Raw genomic sequence first — 17,298 nt, 5'->3', positions numbered from 1 at the left:
TTCCAGGCTTCTTGTCTAGTGCTATCTCCCCCCTACATAGTGCTGTTCATCCTATACCTTATTTATCAGTATTTGCTGTTTCCTTTATCAATACATTTAGAATCCAACTCTACCTCCTCTCCTACCTCTTAGCCTAAACCAGTTATCTTTGTCCTGAATCACTACAGTAATTATTCTAGTTATTCTCCTGCTTCTGCTTTTCCTCCCTTCAGTGAGTTCTGAACATAACAGTTCTAAAATATATCAACTTATATATATATATATATATATATATATTATGCCATTATTTTATAAGCTTCCCATCTCTCATACAATAGAAGCCAAAATCTTTACATGGACCATAAGGCATTTATTACATGAATGGGTTCTACGGATACCATGCAGCCCTCACTTACTACTTTTGCTTCTGATCACTAGCCTTGATGCTGTTTCATCAATATTCATATATGTTTGTCCTCTGGTGGACTTGGCACTTGCTATTCTCTCAATTTGAATGTTCTTCTCTAGGTCGCCATAGGAAAAATGCCCGAATGGAAAAGTGGTTTAGCAAGCTTTGTCTTAGAGGATCCTTTCTATCCTATGGGAGAATGTGATTAAACTCTGTATTAGGAAAGGGAGCTTTAGAAATGGGCACTCATAAAGCCTATGAACAAACAAGACTTAGAGCCAAAAGAGTGAGGTTTACGCTCCAGTTCTGGTACTTAATGCATGTGATCATGGGCCAGTCACTTCATCTCTTTGGATTTACTTTTTCTCCAATATAAACAAGAGTGGCCACCAAGTCTGTCTTCCTGGGTGGGCTCAATGCTCAAAGGAGAAAGAGAGGCATAGTAACACTTGTTAAGTTTATGTGTTGAGGCTTGTTCCTGGAAACATCCAAACAACCACTGAACCAGGACAAGACTCCTGTCTTCACTCCATAACCAGACCCACCTTTGTTGGGAAATGGGCGTGGGTTTTAGAGGAAGTGTGAGGTATGATGGTGGGTGCTGTGTTCTAGATGAACCAAGAAAAAACCTGCTTCAGAAGAAGCAGAGACTTGAAGTACTACCCAGGATGTCCTAGCCCATCCTTGTGATGAAGACAAGAAAGAAAGGACATATGGAAGAACTAAGTCCTGTCTATATAGCATTGGCTTTTCTAGTACTACTCTGATATCTAACACTGGAGTAGGACTGGCCATGACTTCCTCCATTATTTCAGACAGTATGACTTAAGCATGACTTAAATAGAATGCCAAAATTGACCTCCCTGGGTTTTCTCTGCAGAACCATATTACTTAATGAGGGCTGACTATATGTCATGGAATGGCCAAAACCTGAGAGGTTTTGGAGAACTCAACAGGTACTAGGGTAATTTTAATCTGACTCATATTAGTCTAGATAGTGAAACACTCAGCTCAAAAAAGTATCAAAATATCCCCTGGTGTCCCATAGATAGCTATAATTTTGATGCATTACTTTCAGATTTTTTTAACTAAAAAGAAAAACTGAAATTCTAAAACAGAGTGATATTTGTCAGGAGTAGCTTTCACTTTCCAGTGTAATTGCAGAGAAGCCTGCAGATACCTGCGTGGTATCTGTAGTTCAAATACCACACGATTGTGGAGAATGCTGCTCTTTAGCTTTGTAGCTAGCACTAAGGCTTTATATCTAATGTCCTTCACTTTTACATATGTTAGTTTCCCTTCTTATAAATTAAAAGGAGTTTGGGGCATCTTTTATTTAAAAGATTAGCCAGGTGATGGCTTTAATGAAATGCTCTTAAGTAATATTGGTTACTTAGGTCAGGTGGCTCTGGGAGCACCGGAATGGGAGTCAGAGGGCACTAGGCCTCTGGGTGTACATCAGGATGTCCCCTGGACCAGTTGTACAGTGAGCATTCTGATGGAAAGGTGAGTTACCCTGAGTAGGATTCGCTACCAGTATCTGAAAAACCTCTCCTAAAGATATTCTAGGTTCTATTCTTCCCTTTCCCCCTTATCTCAGTTCAGGTATGCTCGGGCATGAGTGGTACCCTTAGGACAAAGGACACCTTTCTCTACTTCATCTTAGAGTTAATTTTACTAATCTTTTAGGGAGAGAAAAGTGTTCCTTGAGAGAATTCTAGGCCTATCAAGTAGATACTGTAGTTGATTTACTCACAGTGCTATTAGAAGGCAGCATTTGAAATACACCTTGTATAAACTGACCGTGAACAGCTTGAGACCTGGTGTTTCAGGAGGTCCGCTAACACAATGTCTTCATGACAACAGAAGCTCTTTCATTTATACCAAGAGGCCTAGTGTCCTCTGAACCTCTATGGAGCATGCTGAATATGAGTAACAGAATGTTAGCATTAAATGGGCTATCTCTTTTCTAGATATTAGTCTAGAAAAATCAAGTGACTTACTGCAATCACACAAGCTGCTGCAAGAATAGATGAGAAACTGACAATTGAAAGAGTAGAAACTCACAATGTCATTACTAATAAAGACTCTATTTAGGGGCTTCACTCAGCTAAGTAAACCATTTCTTAAGTCTATATAGATAGATGCATAGCTGAATGTCAGGACCTCAGAGTTTATTGGAAGCCCAAATTCTCCTAAACCACTTCCCCCTGTGTGAAGTTCAAAGGGCTGTTTCTACCATGGGCTTTTGACTTATTTCCAGCTTCTTTGGCAATCATAAGGTATATATCTTTTTTGTTTGTTTTTATGTGGTACCAAGGAATTGAACCTAGGGCCTCACGCATGCTAGGCAAACACCCTAATAAACCACAATCCCAGTCTTTGTAATCCACTTTGAAAGATAATATGTACAGTTTTCTCATGGTAGAAGATTAAGGACAATTTGTAATAGAAAATTTGGTTTCTGATGGTGGATCTTTTCCTGGCTTACAGACAGATGTCATCTTGTTATTTTTCTGCATTCTGAATCAGAAATGCACCCCCCCCCCCAAATCTGTTTCTCTTTCCTTTTCCCTTTCTTCCTTCCTTCCTTTCATTTTGGTACCAGGACTTGAAATCAGGGTTTCTTGCTTTCACTCAGTTTTCTTGCTCAAACATGGCTCCCACTTAAGCCAAGCCTACAGTCCAACATTTTGATGGTTAATTGCAGACGGAGTCTCATAGACTTTTCTGTGTAGGCTGGCTGCCAATTGTGATCCTCGTGTTTTTGGCTGCTTTTTTTTCTCCCCATTGGGCCTTGGAGAGAAACACAGACGAGTGAGCACAAGAGTAAGGATGTGAGAACATTCTTATCTAGGGAAAGGGCAAGCATCCAGAGATATGTTATTAGCAATAGTAACAACAATGAACTCCTTAAAGAACCATTCATTCATATAGCAAATGCTTATAAAGTCAAGCTTGAATGAGTTTATGTTCATTTTTAAGTTTCAAACACAGTCAGAGAACATTTTGATATTGGTCAAAACAAAAAGAAACAGAAAATAAGTAAATTCATAAACTTGGAACTTGTGTTTGGCTTTTTTAAAAACAAAGGTATGGTTTCATAATTATGTCATTTAAATGGTTTGTGAAAGTTTTTGTAGCAAAGAAAATACAATAATTTTCTTGTTAGAAAGCAGTATTGCATTTAGTGTCTTATACATGTGCATAGTGTTTATAATGAGCAAAAGAGCGGCATGTGGCTGGCAGCAGACAGCATTTATCAAGCCGTCATCATCATCAAAACAAGACAGATACTTCTTTTGTTGAGTTGGAATCTCATTAATTTTTCATTCTGACTAGCCTTGAACCATAATTTTCCTGATCTCCACCTCCTTAGTTATTAGGATTATAGCAGACAGAATGAAAAGGGTTTTTTTTCTTTTTTGCAGAAGATAAAAAGAAAGGGTGGAAACCAGGCACTAATGTATACTAATGTATCGTGTCTGTAATTCCAGTCACTTGGAAGGCAGAAACTGGAAAGCTTGTTATTTGAGGCAAGCTTGGGCAGAAAAGTTCACCAAACTCCATTTCAATCCAAAATGGGCTACAGTGACAAACTCTTCCCACCACAAGCTACACGGAAGGCTGCAATTAGGAGGATTATGCTTTGAAGAAGGCCAGACTAGGCAGAGCAGTCTGTGAGACTCCAACTCTACAGAATTTGTGTGTCTGCTTGACACACCGGTGTGGACCTGTAACACTAGTAACAATAACAAGACTAAAGTAGGCAGATCACACATGCACCCACGTGGGAAATAAGGCTATCTCAAAAGTATGCAGTGCTGGAGGGGTGTGCCTCAGGTGGTAGAAGGCCAACTTAACATTCTTGAGGACCTGAGTTCAAACTCCAGGTCAACCAAAGGAGGAGAAAGGAAAGAACAAAATAAACCTACCTGTGTGTATTTAGGAACAACCTGTTGGAATTCAGGAAGTAGAAGTAACCTCATGAACGTTGAAATAAAATTAAGAAATAAAGGTTACATATCCATCATATAAGGTTACATATTCCTCCTATGTCTGGCCAGATTGGACTTGAGAAAGAGAAGGAGAGAGAGAGAGAGAGAGAGAGAGAGAGAGAGAGAGAGAGAGAGAGAGAGAGGGAGGGAGGGAGGGAGGGATGGAGGGAGGGAGGGAGGGAGGGAGGGAGGGAGAAAAGGAGAGAGAGAGTAAGAGAAAAAGATGATGCAAAACAGTACAGACATGGTAAGAGCCATCACAGAACCATACAATTCTTAAGTGTATCTTCATGTACATACTATGCATACTCAATCATATAAGGTTATTGTGAGTATGTAACTTTATAGTTGGGTGGGTCAGATCATAAAGACCATTATTATGGGTAAAGAACTTACTGGATGCTATCCCAGTAATCAAGTGTTAGAATCTACAAGAGCTCAGTTGCAAACTAAGAGCTGTTTCTCAAAAAGATACAGTTATGTGTTGTTGGTTTTTTGTTTGTTTTCCAAAAAAGAATGACTTTTCTCCAGACTCCAAAAGGGGTAATTTCCAATTCTTTTAGGACTTGCCATAGAAATCTAGTATGCTGTAGTCTGAGTACACTGTATCCACTCACTTTGTTCTTGAGACTCCTGGTTCATCTTTCAGCCACAAACATTTCACCCAAGACATTAGGACTGCAGTATTTTATAAATTAATATAGGTTAATGTTATTTTCCTCTGTTTTTTCTAAGATGGTGAGCGAAAAGATGACCACTTACACAATATACAGAGAGGAGACATTAATATCTAGGAAAGGGGATGGAAACTAACACATAATATTTCTTTGTCACATGCTCAAAATACAATATTCAGTCTCGTTGATCATTTTTCCTTTACTTGAACAAGAAGAAACCTTAATTATTACCTTTAAATAATGGCAAGGCTGTTCTACTGGAGAGGAAATGATGATATTCTTTGCAGAGTGTAGTAAGGTTGAATTAAGTCCTTCAAAATACAATTCACATTCTAATCTCCAGAATCTATGAATGTGACCTTATGTGGAAAATGGATCTTGTGGACATAATTTAAGGTAAGAATCTTGATGTGAGATAATGTTGGATTACATAGGCATGTTCTCAATCTGTTGAAAAGTGTCCTTCCAAACACACACAGGAGAGGGGAAGCAAACACAGGCATGGAGGGAGAGATTGGAGCAATGTGACCACAAGTCAAAATATGCCTTCACAATGAAAAGCTGGAAAGCTGGAAGAGGCAGAGAATGGCTTTTTCTTGGTGTCCGGAGGGGAATGCGTATTTGCCAAACCCTTGAGTGTAACTTCTAACATCTAAAACTGCAAGAAAAAAAAAAACCAAAAACATTTGTTGTTTCAGGCTGACAAACTTTGACAACTCGAGGAAATGAGACAAACATCCAGAGCAAAGGCTAGTACTAACAGCAAGACAGTAAAAGGTTGAATGTTATAATTTCTATTTGTTGAGTTGGCTCCAGTCACTGGAGTTGTAGTTCCATGGTGGAACAGTCATTTAGAGATTTAATTAAGGAACTGGTGGCTATTGAGAATTTCCTTCTTTTATCAGATTTACATATTTCTAAGCATAGTATTCAGGAATAACTTCTGAGGAATTTCCAAATTTTACCCACTATTGTGCACTATTACTTGTTGGGTTAAGAATAACAGACTTAGATATAAACAGGAAGACTTATTTCCAGAGAAGGAGGAAATCACTGTTGACAATGCCTGAAAAATAGATCAGAGATAAGAAACAATGTCCTTTCATTCAATGATTCTTACATGTTTACAGATGAATAGACTTCTTTATGGTTAAATGAAGAGGCTGCCTTATTTGTATTGATGTGTCTCTTTTTAAGGACAAGGAAAACAAAGCTTGCATGATTTCCATTGACTTTAAAGATAGTTAAACAATTTCCTTTGTTTTTGAGTGACTATCGGATTAATACTTCAAATCCAATTAGTTCATCTTGTTAGGTAGTTGTTAGGAAGACAGAGGTAGATCTGAGCTTCATTCTCAAATGAAGCAAATTCATACACAAATTTTGACTTTCTCGAAAAAAATCCAGCAATCTCTATACTATTAAGTTGGATGAATATTTTTAACACTTCTCTGCATGCCTCAAAGTAGAATCTCTTCTTGAAATTTTATTTCCATTATTTTTTGTAATGACATTTGTTGTTGATCTCCTCTGATCTTTCAAGTATACTCAAGCTCAATTCTTAATTGCTTTCATATGCCATTGTAAACTAACCAGTCTCTTTTCTGAGCTCCAGATACACGTACCCAACTACTTACCAAACATTGTCACTAGGTGCCTTACAGACAACTCAGAGTAAACAGGTCCCCCGATGAATCTGGTCCTTTCCAGTCCTATAACTGGTTAACAACCTTCACGTTACCCAGTCAGTCAGATTCATTATCCAGCCTGCAGACAACCAGAAATCTGCCAGGCATGATTAATATTTCTTTCCAGGGAGTCCTTTTATCCAATTAATTAAATTCTTATTGTAAGTAAAAATTTTGCATTTTAAATAAAAAATTTCCATCACAAAATAAGTAAAATACACATCTCTGCATCTCCACTGCTAGTATTTGTATTCTTAAACACTATTCTACACCTTTCTAGTCTACATGTTATCATCATTTGTCTGCACTATTGCCAGCAAACACAAATACAAATACAAACACAAATCTCTCTACAACATACACAAATATTTCCCCTAAATATTGATGTTATTATTCGGATTCATATCTCTAGTGATTTTCTGTTGCCTTTAGAATATAAAATCTGCACAAGAGTCAATAATCTGGCCTCCAACTACTTCACTTGGTTTATCTTTCACCATTTCCTCTTTCTGTAAACTTAACATATACTATGTTATACTAATCTCAGGGATTTATGACCACGATGCATTGTTCATTCATCCAAGATTGTTGGATAACCAACTTGATTAGGTTTGCTCGCTAGTCACCTAGGAAAACTGAGACAACTTGATTTTCCTCCACATCTTTCATCTTCAAACAGGATATACCTGACTCATTCTTAGAACAACTAAGAAGATACAAGTTAGGGTTAGGGCTAGGGTTAGGGTTAGGGTTAGGCTTCAAATGTGCAGATGCCATTTCCATCACATTATGCTCATCAAAACAAATCAAGCCATCCCAAAACTCAAGAAGGATGGAAGCAGATGACATGTGTTACTGAGAGGAAGGTAAAAGATACTTAGCAAAGATACAGATAAAGCGTGGAATGATGCCTCAAGACCATCATCACAATCCATTATTTTTCATTTCATAAATACAACTGTTTCCTTTCTTCTTACCTCAGGGCCTTAATTCATGCTTTGTGTTTCACCTGGAGCGTTTTCACCACATCAGCATTACCACATTTCTAATGCCGAATTCTAATTCTTCCCTTCTTAGCCAATAAAATGCCTTAAAAGAAACCTTTAGAATTGTCCCCTTGAGACTAATATTCACACCTCCTCACCACCATGCTGTATATTTCCTTTATTTTAACCAGTACTTCAAACAAAAAAATGAATAATTTGGGTGTCATTTTTTCCCTAAATGTCTTACTACTTCACAAAACTTCCTTGAACACACTATGAGACTTTAAAAACAAATTTTCAGTCTTCTGTTTGCATCACTAAACATAGAGGAAATTATACAAATTAGGTGCTCAGTATATGTTTGCCAAATATAAGATTAAATGTCTGAGTCCAAAAACAAAGGATCCATACATTTCATTAAAATCTTAAATGGGTTGATGGTTGTCATTTTTCCTTGCTGTGACAAAATACCGAAGTAAATCAATTCAAATGAGGAAATACTTACCATAGCTCTAGTTTCAGAGGCCTGTGGCCAGTTGATTCTGTTGTTTCTGGGTCTGTGATGAAGCAGAACATTGTGGAAGAGACAGTATTAACAGAATTGCTTACCTCATGGCAACTGGGGAGCAGAGAGAGACAGACAAGATAGAGAGAAACACACAGAGAAACACAGAGACACAGAGATGTAGACAGGCCCAGTCATACTGCCAACTGCACCCTACTTCCAAATAGCTCATTAAATGAGGAACTCATTGATGAATTAGCCCAATGATGAAATTAGGGGCCTCATGACCCAATCACTAAACAGTAACATGACCAGATGGGGACTAAGCCTTCACACTGAGGCCTTTTGGTGGGTACTTCATATTCAAACTTAACAGTTATTATCTAAAAAGTTAAGAACTACTGCCTAAGGCAGGCACTGGTGGCTACCTTACTCAAGAGGCTGAGATATGAGGATTGCAGTTCAAAGCCAGCCCCAGCAGTAAAGTCCCCATGAAACTCTTATCTCCAATTAAAAACCAGAAGTGGAGCTGTGGCTCAAAGTGGTAGAATGCTAGCTTTGAGCAAAAGAACTCAGGGATAGCACCCAGGCCCTGAGTTCAAGCCTTACAACTGACAAAACCAAAACAGAACAAAAACAAAACTCAAAAAACAAAAAATCAAAAACAACTATTACCTAAAGATGAATTGACTATGGAAAGTTGACAGCCTGGGGTTAAATCTATAACACAAGGACATCCAAGGGCCTGTTGAAGCTTCTAGGTGAGACATGGGCCACAGAAAGTAACTGTCCTCCTCTTCATGTCTTTACCTTCTCTGGCTGACTGTTGAGCCGCTTCACAGAACTATGTTGAGATCAGTTGCCTTGGGGATTTTCAGTACTATGAAGAGATAGTAGAATCATATTTTAGAAGATTACTACAAAATAAAAAGCACCTATTTTGGAAGGAGTAGGGTCTATTATGAGCCAAACACTATTATAAAGCTGTTTATATTTCTCTATCTTTGCAAGGAATGTTACAAGATTGTATTTTTCTTCACATTTTATAGATTAGGAAAGGTAAGGTGCAATGGAGTTAAATAAATGTGCTCCTTGATTTCCATTGATTGGTCCTTACATAAGCTATATTTTTAGTGTTTTTTTGTTTGTTTGTTCTTTTGTAGTGGCAAAATTTGGTTAATTCAAATACCATGGTCTTTGTAAGGTCTTCCAGGGTAGGACACCTTGGCTTAAGTTCCACTAAGGGAAAGTTCTTGAACCTCAACATTTTCATTTATTTTTCCTTCCTCTGTGCTCTGTAGCATACTTTTTTACACCTTCCTTTCACACTTCCCCCGCATCCATTTTTAATATGTGGACTCCACCTGGAATTCACAGTCAGACTTTGCGGAGGAGGCTTTCATCCTTCAAAAATCTTCCAAAAAATCTTAGAAATGCGGATAATTCTCCACTGGACTTGCTGAAGATAAAGTCTAAAGAAAGAATCTGCGCAAAAAGATTTTTAACTTAATCCACTATTAGCCCCAGTAACTTTGAAAACATTTCCTAGTTTTAGGAGTTTTGAATTCTGTAGGGGAGCGAGCCAGATGATACATTATCAGAATGGCCTTTAAGTTGGGTACATTTCAACTGATAGAAAGAAGGCAAAGCCCAAAGACAAGAGAGCAAGAGTAAAGCTGGCTGAAACACTCGTTTCTGAAAGTATTGGCTGTGTCATGCCTGTAGAATTCACTGGAAGGAAAATATTTTTAAAAGGCTTTTAAGTTTCCAAAGAAACAGAGTTTAAAAGAAATCACAGATATAAATAAAATACTTGACTGTCAGAGGCAAGAATTGGCTTCTCCTTTAATAAGCAGGTGATGGACATTCTCCAAAACGTCCATTTCAGTGCCCCCTCCTTAACCTCTCAGTAGGTCCTAGGAAAGTGTTCTGCGCTGTACCTCATTCTCCCCTTATGGATGATGCTGTTTTCTGTTTCTGAGAACTAGGGTTCTCAGTTCAGAAATATATTACTGATGCTATTTATTAGAGCTGACGGGGCTATTTATTATACAGCTCAGGGCTGTAAGAACTTGACACAGAGCAGAACTCACACCTGTGTTTGGAGAAGAACCAGTGAGGCTGATCTTCTTCCATGAAGATGCAATGCCTCTTCCTTCTGAATGACTCATCTGGTTCTCCCAGTAGCACAGGTCCTGCCTGGAGATGACAGTGTTCACACACAAGTTATTCACCCTATACAAACTTTTCAACACTCATTATGCCCTCAGACAAATCCAACAGGTTTTTATTACAACTAAAATCAGAATATGTAGAATAATTGTTAAATTTTATTGTGAAGTACAGAGGGGTTACAGTTATATAAGTCAGGTAACAAGTACATTACTCTTTAGATGGTGTCACCTCTTCCCTCGCTCTTTCCCATTTTGTCCCTCCCGACCCCACCCATAGATTTTATAGTTTATATTCAACGTAGTATCCAGTGAGCTGCATTTGTTCATTCCTTGCCCTTACAATTCTGTGCCTCCCCCTTACTCTCCCAAAGATAAACGAACAAACTAGACAAAAATGAAAACCTAAACAACAACCAAGATAAAAGTTCTTGTTTCCATTTTCTGGAGTTAATTTCCATACATATTACTTTATATGATCAGAGGACATAGGCATTACACTTTTGTATTCCTCTCAAGAATATCCTCAAAGCTAGCACTGTACTATTTGAGCTCTATTTCCTTTTTTTTTGTAGTTTAGTTGAGAGGCTGATTTCAAACCATAGCCCTCAGATCTCAACCTTCTGAGTAGCTAGGATTACAGATGTGAGCCACTGGCACCCAGCTCTTTGTTTAGTTTTTTTTTTAATTTTAATTTAAATTTTTTATTGTGAAAATACCATACAGAGGAGTTACAATTACATGGGCAAGATAACGAGTACATTTCTTATCAAGCATTGATGCCCTCCGGACTGCTGTCCAAATGGTTTACATTCCCACCAACAGTGCAATAGGGTTCATTTTTTCCCCCACATCCCTGCCAACATTTGTTGTTTGAATTCACGATGTTGGCCAGTCTCACTGGGGTGAGTTGGTAGTGGGATAATGTTTATAGAAACTATAAGTGGAACTCATTTAAATGGGGCTGTCGACATTGACAGGAATCTCATGTGTTCTGTGAATGTGTGCCATTTGCTCTAAATAGCATAATCTCTGGTTCTTGGTGAATGTTCTACAAGGCTTTGCTTGATGTGCTGTCTTCACAGAGTATATACAGTTCTTCCAGCAGACTGATAAATAGTGGGCCCAACCTTTTGCTGCCTCTAGTCTCACTAAGTGCAGTACTTCCATGTGTATGTTTCCTTAAGATACGGAGCTGATACAGGCTGGAAGAAGGTGCTCTAGTTTTCCTTCCCATGGGCTCCATGCAGCCAGGTCTGCTTTTGTGTAGGAAAAGCTTGCTCATATGCACCATATTGCACCTTACAGTCTTTCATCCTTTAACCTCTCACCCATCCTCCTTTCTCCTTACATCCTTCCCTCTAGAATCCACCAAACCAAAGCTAGAACATGTTCAGCAGCATGTAGAAACGCTGGAGAGTCATAAAGATGATCTGTGTTAGTGAGACAGGAGTTTCTAAATGAAAAAAAAAAAAAGAAATATAAAACTATTCATTACTGACCCAAAATAAGTAGTCAAAGCTCACCTTTACTAAATAATCTTACTTCTTTCTGCTCTTCCAGAAAAAGGAAGAAGGATAAAAGAAGATCACTTTTGCTGGAGCCTTCTTGCTTAGCGCTTTCTGTTCAGCTGTTTCTTTTGATATGGACCCAAGGACCGCATGGATTTTATCTTTCCATTACAAACCCACTATTTTACTATTTCACTCTATTTTACTATTTTACTCTACTTTGCCTTCACTGCAGTTAAGGAGAATGTGATCTAATACACTGATTCACATCACAGTGTTAACTTCTAAACAAACATTTCCTTTTTAAAATACAGGATTCTGGTAAAGGCTATGAACTTGGCAGAGATGATCATACATGACATAAGCTACTGTCAGATATATCTTGTTTGGCATCCAAAGTGTTTTAACAAAGACATGAGTTGACCAGATGTCCCGCTCATGTTTAAACACACAATTTCTTTTATATTGGCTAGAGTCAGTATACCATATACCTCACCACATCTTGTTGCTTTACCCCTGAGGTAGAGATGGTTAATCATGTTGCTTTTCTGCTTTGACCACACATAGAACTTGAAGAGCTTGAATCTTTTTGGTCTAAGGAAGTTAGAACTGTTTAATATGTAACAGGGTTTCAGATGCCTCTTCCCTCAGGAAGCTTCCATTGAGGCCAACCCCACCCATTCCCAGGCTTAGATGCCTCATTTCCGGGCTCCACTCCCTTCTTCCTGTCCTCTTCAACTTCATCCGTTCCTCTTCCTACTGTGACAGTGCTGAGTGCACACAGTTCAGAGCTTTCTTTAGCCCCAGCAGTCAAAACATGAAGCTTGGAAGACAGCTAGGCCTGACGTGAATCACTCCTGACAGTTGTTTAGTCATAGTTTTGGTTAACTTTGTGACATATGATTGCCTTTGGAGATTGCTTTTAAGGTTACAATTAAATAGCTGAAAAGTTTGATAATTCCATATAAACAAAATATTTACCTGGGTCCAGGAAAGATAATAGATGAGATGAGTTGAATTCTGAGAAAAGTGGGGAAGCATTAGTTGCATAAAACAAATTCTTTGTGTAGCTACCCCTAAGAAACAAGAGACTAGAATAGAATAGACGACTTCAAGGCACATGCTCTTTTTATACAGTCCTTCTCTTGGGTCATTCACAAGTTAAGTGCCTTTGCTTCTTTTTTTTCTAGACTGAGATTCCACAGCACTTTCACCAACTTGCATTTTAATATTTTATTTAGTAATATCAATATGCTTGTTTTCTCCAGTGGCCTTTGGACAGAATCTATAACTTCTTTATGTCCTCAGTAGTAGCCAAACCAAATATATAGAAGGCTAATAAATGTTGTAGGATAAAGTTTCATCAAATTTGGGAATCTGAAATAAACTTAAGTTGTTTCTATCTAAAACAATAGAAAGAAATTGAAATGATTAAAATGTATGACATATTGGAAGTGGCGCTGTAGCTCAAGTGGTAGAGGGCTAGCCTTGAGCTGAAGAGCTGAGGGACAGAGCTCAGGCCCAGTGTTCAAGGCCCACAACCGACCAAAAAAAAAATGTATGACATATGAAAGGATGTGTGTCAATTTATGAAATGCTCACAAATACATAGCTGGATTGTGACACAAACTATATTTGAAGGTATCAAAAACGCTGAAGTATTTAATATCTCTTTAATTCAGTAGCCACCTTAGTATATGTTTCAATAGTTTGTTGGGAGTTAAAAATTCATATATGAATGATTCTTTTGTATTTATTTATTTATTTATTTATTTATTTATTTATTTATTTATTTATTTATTTATTTTGTCAGCCATGGGGCTTGAACTCTGGGCTTGGGCGCTGTCCCTTAGCTTTTCAGCTCAAGGCTAGTGCATTGTCACTTGAGCCACAGAGCCACTTCTGGTTTTCTGATGATTAATTGGAGATAAAAATTTCATGGACTTTCCTGCCTTGGATGGCTTTGAATTGTAATCCTCAGATCTCAGCCTCCTGAGTAGCTAGGATTACAGGCTAGAGCCACCAGGACCCAGCTTTTATTTATTTATTTATTTACTTACTTATTTATTTATTTTAATGCCCTTTGTCCCATCTTTTATTTTCCCTTGTAAACCATGAACTAAAAGTTACTCGCTACTCAGCAGTGACAATCTAGTTAGGTTTCATTATTAACAATGCCAAAAACACAGTGATCTTCCCGAGTTCAGATTAGTGTAAGACCTAAAAGTCCTCTCACAGTGATTGCTGTCAGTGACTGGTGATTTTTTTTTAACTGAAATGAAGAAGGAGGACTTTAGTTGCCAACTGAAAACCCAGAATTTTCCTTGGCCTGTCTCATGCTAATTTTTTGTTGTTGTTGTTGGTTGTGGGGCTTGAACTCTGGGCCTGGGCGCTGTCCCTCAGCTCTTCAGCTCAAGGCTAGCACTCTACCACTTGAGCCACAGCGCCACTTCAGGCTTTTTCTGCTTATTGCTGCTGAGGAATCTAACTCAGGGACTCATGCATCTGAGGCAAGCACTCTACCACTGAGCCACCTTCCCAACTCTAGTTCTTTTGTTTTCAATTGGGGTATTACCACATGACAATCTATCTCTTCCTCTAGAAAAGTTTGGGATAATATCCAGAAACCATCCTGGAGCCAGGTAACTATTGACACAATCACATTCACCGAGGTGACTAGGGATAGAAAAACACAGGATGACTGACAGGGGTGAAGACACAAGCCCACCTCTTCCTCAGTCTCTGCTATGATTTAAGGTGTGTTTGTCCTAAAGTGGTTCATGCAGTAGAAGTGAGGTTAACATGGTAGAATCTTCAAGTGGCTGAGTCTTATGGATACCAATTGGGTTATAGGGACTCCAAGCTCATGAATGGATTAATGCCGTCTCACAAAAGTGGGCTGTAAAAAGTGAAGTCTCTCACAGATTTGGTTCTTATTCATGTAGACATCTTCCTTTCCATTTCTCCACATGTTACTGCACCATAATGCTGGTGCCGGGCTTTTGGGACTTTCTAGCCAGAGCATTATGAACCAAATAAAGTACCTTACCTTCAATGTTTTGTCATAATAACACGAAATAGGCCAAAGTAGGAGACCATACTAAGGAGTGAGACTGTTGCTATAGAGATTGAAACCTGTGAAAATGGTAATGGAACTGAGTAAGAAACAGAGGTTGGAAACATTTGGAGCAACAGGCTACTACAGGACTGCAAATATAGCAGGTAGTCCTGGCAAAAGCTCAGAATTCCAGGAAACTAGGAAGGAACTAGAATATTGTATGTGTTGGTTAAGTGTCTGTCACTAGAATGCTGATAGAAACGTGGACAGCAGAGGACATGCTAATGAGGACTCAGAAAGATATGAAGAAAGTTCTGTCAGAAGTTAGAATAAAGGTTATCCTTCCCGGATCACTGAAAAGAACTTGGCTGCATCACAGCTGAGCCCTTGGGTTTCTGGAAGTCCAAGTTTAAAAGGTGTTGATATTAAATAAATAAATAAATACATTGATACAAGGAATCTGGCGAAAGACGTTGCTGCCCAAAACATACAAGAAGTTATATGGCTTCTCTTAACCACTTATGCTTAGATTAAAAAAAAAGAAATGAGATTATTTTAAGGTTTTTTTTTTTGTAATTAAAAAAAAAAAGAAAAAGGGGCAGAAAACTTGTGAAAGATTTTAATCGTGGCCAGGAAAAGGGGATAGAAGCAATGTGTGAGGGTGTGAGCTACTCACTGCTTGTAGAAAGATAACATAGGTAAAAAAGAACCAGAGGTCCTGTGTCAGGACAATATGAAAACGGCATCAAGAGCCCTCAGAAATCCATAAGACTGCCTTCTCCTGGACAAGTCCAGAGGACTTCAGGCAGTTATTTTCAAGTCCCTATCCAAAGACACCTCGAGATACAGCTTCCTCCCTTCTGGTAAAGCGCTGTGGTCATTAAAGCTATGGTCTAAGAGGACCCAGCTCTGCCTTATACTGCCACTCTGATGGTGACAGTCACATCCAGATAGTGGTGCTAACTCTGCAAGCATTCAAAATCTAAGAGCCAGTGCCAGAGCAACTTCCACAGAGACTCCAAAGGAAACCCTGGAAAGCGAGGAGAAGGCCTGCGAGGTACAGCGCAGAACTGCCAAAGACACCTCCAATGGAGGATGTACCCTCGTGGAGCTAGCTGTTAGAGAAGGATCCAGGATTCCAAGATGACAGAGCCTTCCACAGGATCCAACACCCACATGGGAAAGCTTGGGCACCAATGTACAAAGTCAACTTGTGATCAAAGCCACATGGGCTGCAGCTAGCACACCACCAGGGTCAAGGCTACCCAAGGCTTCTGGGACCTGTGTAGTTCCAGTGTGCACAAGACACAAGCCTTAGATAGTTAACCCAATACGGTTTTGGACTTGCTGGAGGCCTGTGACTTCTTTCTTTTGGTACAAGGTTGTTGACCTGGTGCCTATTCCTTCCATCTGGCTTTGAAAACATGTAATGAATTTCTTTGTTTTACTGTTTAAAACTTTTATTTTGTAGGTTCACGGCTGGAAGGAGTTTGCCTTGAATCTCAGGAGAGACTTTGAACTTGGATTTTCAGAGATGCTAGAATAAACTACATTGAGATGGACATGAACCAGAATCATGAGGCTAATAAACCTCTTTTCTTCACAAAGTACCCAGTTTCCTGTATTTTTTTAAAATCACAGTGCAAAACAGATAAACACAGTAGCAGCCTTGGCATATAATCCCAGGCAGGGCAAATTCCAAAGATAGAACTCATTTTTCTATATTTTGCTGATTCTCTCTTTTTATGCTTCCAGTCAGGGCCTGTGTAAAATGGCACTGATCCGTTATCAGGGTATAAGAGGGAGCCCTCAAGATCTGCCAAAATCTCTCAAATGAAGTAGTGTTTGTAAACCTTACCTCATATAATTGTATCCCTATTTTCATCAGTTGTTGAAAAAAAACACACCAGCAAATCAGTCCAGGAATGACTACTAGAAATTGCTCATTCCTTCAGGCGCTAGTCTATATAAGGCTCTGGAAATCCTTTTTTTGACTTTTGCTCCCTCAGCTCAATCCTCAACTCCTTAAATATTTTAGTAATGGCCAATAGCCAGCAAATGTCCTAGTGTCCTAATGATTCCTTGTATCTGTCATCCTACCTAATTGTAGTACCTTGTCCCTGGGCAGACTTTGCTTTCCTTGCTTGGTCCAGATCTTGCTGCATAGGATAGAATGGGGGAAGAGAAGGTGTTTTTCCCCACCATAACCATTACTAAGCTCTTTTCTTCTCAACTTCCTTAAAAGTCCCTTCTTTGAATAACAAGATGATTTAGCAACTCCTCTTTTTGGTTATGTGATCCAGCTGTTTGCCACGG

The 17,298-nt window shown here is 38.8% G+C and overlaps 1 protein-coding gene across 2 annotated transcripts in view; it reads left to right on the top strand.

The window, feature by feature from the left end:
• Cd200 (CD200 molecule) overlaps positions 1-16,559 on the top strand; it is a 46,953-nt gene extending 30,394 nt beyond the window's left edge. Inside the window, exon 6 of one of the 2 annotated variants that reach the window (XM_070030259.1) lies at positions 16,454-16,559. In XM_070030259.1, the coding sequence (XP_069886360.1) occupies positions 16,454-16,500 (47 nt within the window). In that variant the 3' untranslated portion in view covers positions 16,501-16,559. The remainder of the gene's footprint in view (positions 1-16,453) is intronic. The other variant, XM_070030258.1, reaches the window with a different exon arrangement.
• The last annotated feature ends 739 nt before the right edge of the window (positions 16,560-17,298 follow it).

Source organism: Dipodomys merriami, unplaced genomic scaffold, assembly GCF_024711535.1.
Source record: "Dipodomys merriami isolate MVZ:Mamm:240054 unplaced genomic scaffold, mDipMer1.0.p SCAF_2, whole genome shotgun sequence".
NCBI classification, from domain to species: Eukaryota; Metazoa; Chordata; class Mammalia; order Rodentia; family Heteromyidae; genus Dipodomys; species Dipodomys merriami.
The sequence above is the reverse complement of the archived record's forward strand: the minus strand, read 5'-3'. Positions and strand labels throughout refer to the sequence as shown.